The sequence below is a fragment of the Histoplasma capsulatum genome, genomic scaffold (assembly GCF_000149585.1).
Source record: "Histoplasma capsulatum NAm1 scaffold_1 genomic scaffold, whole genome shotgun sequence".
NCBI classification, from domain to species: Eukaryota; Fungi; Ascomycota; class Eurotiomycetes; order Onygenales; family Ajellomycetaceae; genus Histoplasma; species Histoplasma mississippiense.
Genome location: NW_001813982.1, coordinates 3,517,431 through 3,519,455, shown reverse-complemented (window position 1 = coordinate 3,519,455; position 2,025 = coordinate 3,517,431). Strand labels below are relative to the sequence as shown.

Sequence of the window (2,025 nt, the reverse complement as noted above, 5' to 3'; positions counted from 1 at the left end):
GACAGGCGTTGACAAGGTAAAATTCTCTTTTTAAAAGAGGGAGATTGTTATACATGATTCCACCAGGGCCAAAGGGGGAGCTAAAGGCGAGAGTCCTAAGCTCAGCGGTTACCGGGAAACGGGAAACCGGAAAGCGGGAAAGCGGGAAGCGGTGGTTCAGAGATTGAGGTGTTCGTTATTTCGATGGCTATCAACATCGACGGCCGCCTTGGAGACAGAAAGGGCAATGACGGAGGTCTTGGCGGGGGAGGGGAAATCGCTGACTAATGGCCCTCTGCTTCTGAGGCTGGTTGCATTGTTTGACTAAGTCTCCGTTTGACTTCACCTCGTGGGAACACCGCTTGGAGGCGTTTGTGGTGAAGGATGTAGAGAGCAAATATGCTAGGAGACATATCTGCCATGGCACTGAATCCATTCTGACCATCAAAAATTTCGAGAATTTTCTGTTCCATTTCTTTGCGTGTCCCTATTTTCACGGAGGTTACTATCGACCAGTCCCCAGCTGCTAGAAATCGGATGTGTCTTTGCACATGTTGATCTACGACCTAATAATAATCCCACGATAGAGTCAACAATGGTCACCGCTTCGGCATTGCTGGTCTTCTAGATTGGGAATATAGTGGGTTCTATCCTGAGTATCATGAGCTGATCAAGAGCCCAAATGGTCTTGTCACTTCTGCGGAAGATGACTGGTACCTGTTCCTACTGGAGTGTATTTCACCATAATTCTATGGTGTGTAGTGGTTACCAGACTACACACAGAAAGCCTTGGTGGAGTTATCATCATTTGGTTTTGGAAGGGAATGGAGGAATTTCAAATTGACACTTGATTGCCATGAAAACTAGATTAGGAATTGCAGCTTGCGTTGCCTTCAATCCCTTCCTGGCTGCACACTTCTCCTCATCACCCTCTTCCAAAATAAACTCATCTTCTAGCTCGTTGGGAATATCAGGCACATATTCCTGGCAATCCAAATCCATGGTGTCGTTATCCACAGAGGTCGCACTGACAACCTCATACACTTTTTACATGTTGTTTTTGCTAATCGCAGCAATGAAGACTTTGTCAACAAAATCCTTGGGACATTTTAGTCTCAAATATGCAATGTTGTGCTGAAAGACCGGATGCAGTCCAATAATCTCCCAGACTACATCCTGGTCATTGGCATCAAGATACAACGCCGCATGTTTTAAGTCACCCAAGCGGGGTTGATAAAAACCAAAGCGAAGCTTTGGACCGTCCATTTGTGCTCCTCTGGTTGCGATCTTTCAGCATATGTTTTCCTCTGTAGTCCATGAAGTCCATATACCATATGCGCACAGATCAGCAGTAATATTATATGGCCACAGGTAGTGTCTCTCCATCTCAGCCTCCTCCATGCGCTTGAATATCTGCAGCAGTTCATTGCTGATGAACTGTAGCATCAGATATTAGCAAGTTGTCTCTGAAGGAGATTGAGAGAACTGGAAATCATTCCTTTCTCACGCTCTTCGAAGCCAGTCCACACTACCTAGAACAGGCTTACCTAATTTTGATAGACGGCCCTTCATTGCCTTAGCAACACTGGCCAAAAATCCCTTGTAGGTTTGTATGTCTGAAGGAGAGGGGGTGCTTGCGGATTCTTCGCATATGCCACATGGTTCTTTGCCAATGGTCATTATCTGGTCCTGAAAGATGATTCTCGCACAGGATCAATGAGCACAAATCTGTCATAGGCGTCAAGAGCTTTCTAATAGCCTCTACCGGTGCGAGGCAGCATGCTCCTGCAGACAGGTCTATTGCCATACTTGTTCATGTCAGAAACGTGTTCCTCGAGCCTGCCAAAGAAGTAGTCAGCCCTTCTAAACAGAATGTTGTATTGAAGAGACAGACTTCCAGAAAAATACTCCGTAAGGAAACTTTTTGCACATTTATAAAGCCCTTCTGAGAGGTTGAGAAACACAACGAGATGAGTGTTTCTCACTTCAGGAAGAAAATAACCGGAGCAAGAGAGGTTATACCCACACCCAGCCCCGCCCCCCCCC

General features: G+C 46.0%; 1 protein-coding gene across 1 annotated transcript in view; it reads right to left on the bottom strand.

Annotated features, from left to right (window-relative positions):
• HCAG_01005 (ubiquitin-activating enzyme E1 X) overlaps positions 1 to 1,659 on the bottom strand; it is a gene marked incomplete at both ends in the record, with an annotated part of 5,767 nt that extends 4,108 nt beyond the window's left edge. Inside the window, 6 exons of the mRNA XM_001543909.1 lie at positions 196 to 263; positions 326 to 545; positions 707 to 752; positions 1,031 to 1,255; positions 1,322 to 1,408; positions 1,487 to 1,659. Of these exons, the coding sequence (XP_001543959.1) occupies positions 196 to 263; positions 326 to 545; positions 707 to 752; positions 1,031 to 1,255; positions 1,322 to 1,408; positions 1,487 to 1,659 (819 nt within the window). The remainder of the gene's footprint in view (positions 1 to 195; positions 264 to 325; positions 546 to 706; positions 753 to 1,030; positions 1,256 to 1,321; positions 1,409 to 1,486) is intronic.
• Between the last annotated feature and the right edge of the window lie 366 nt (positions 1,660 to 2,025).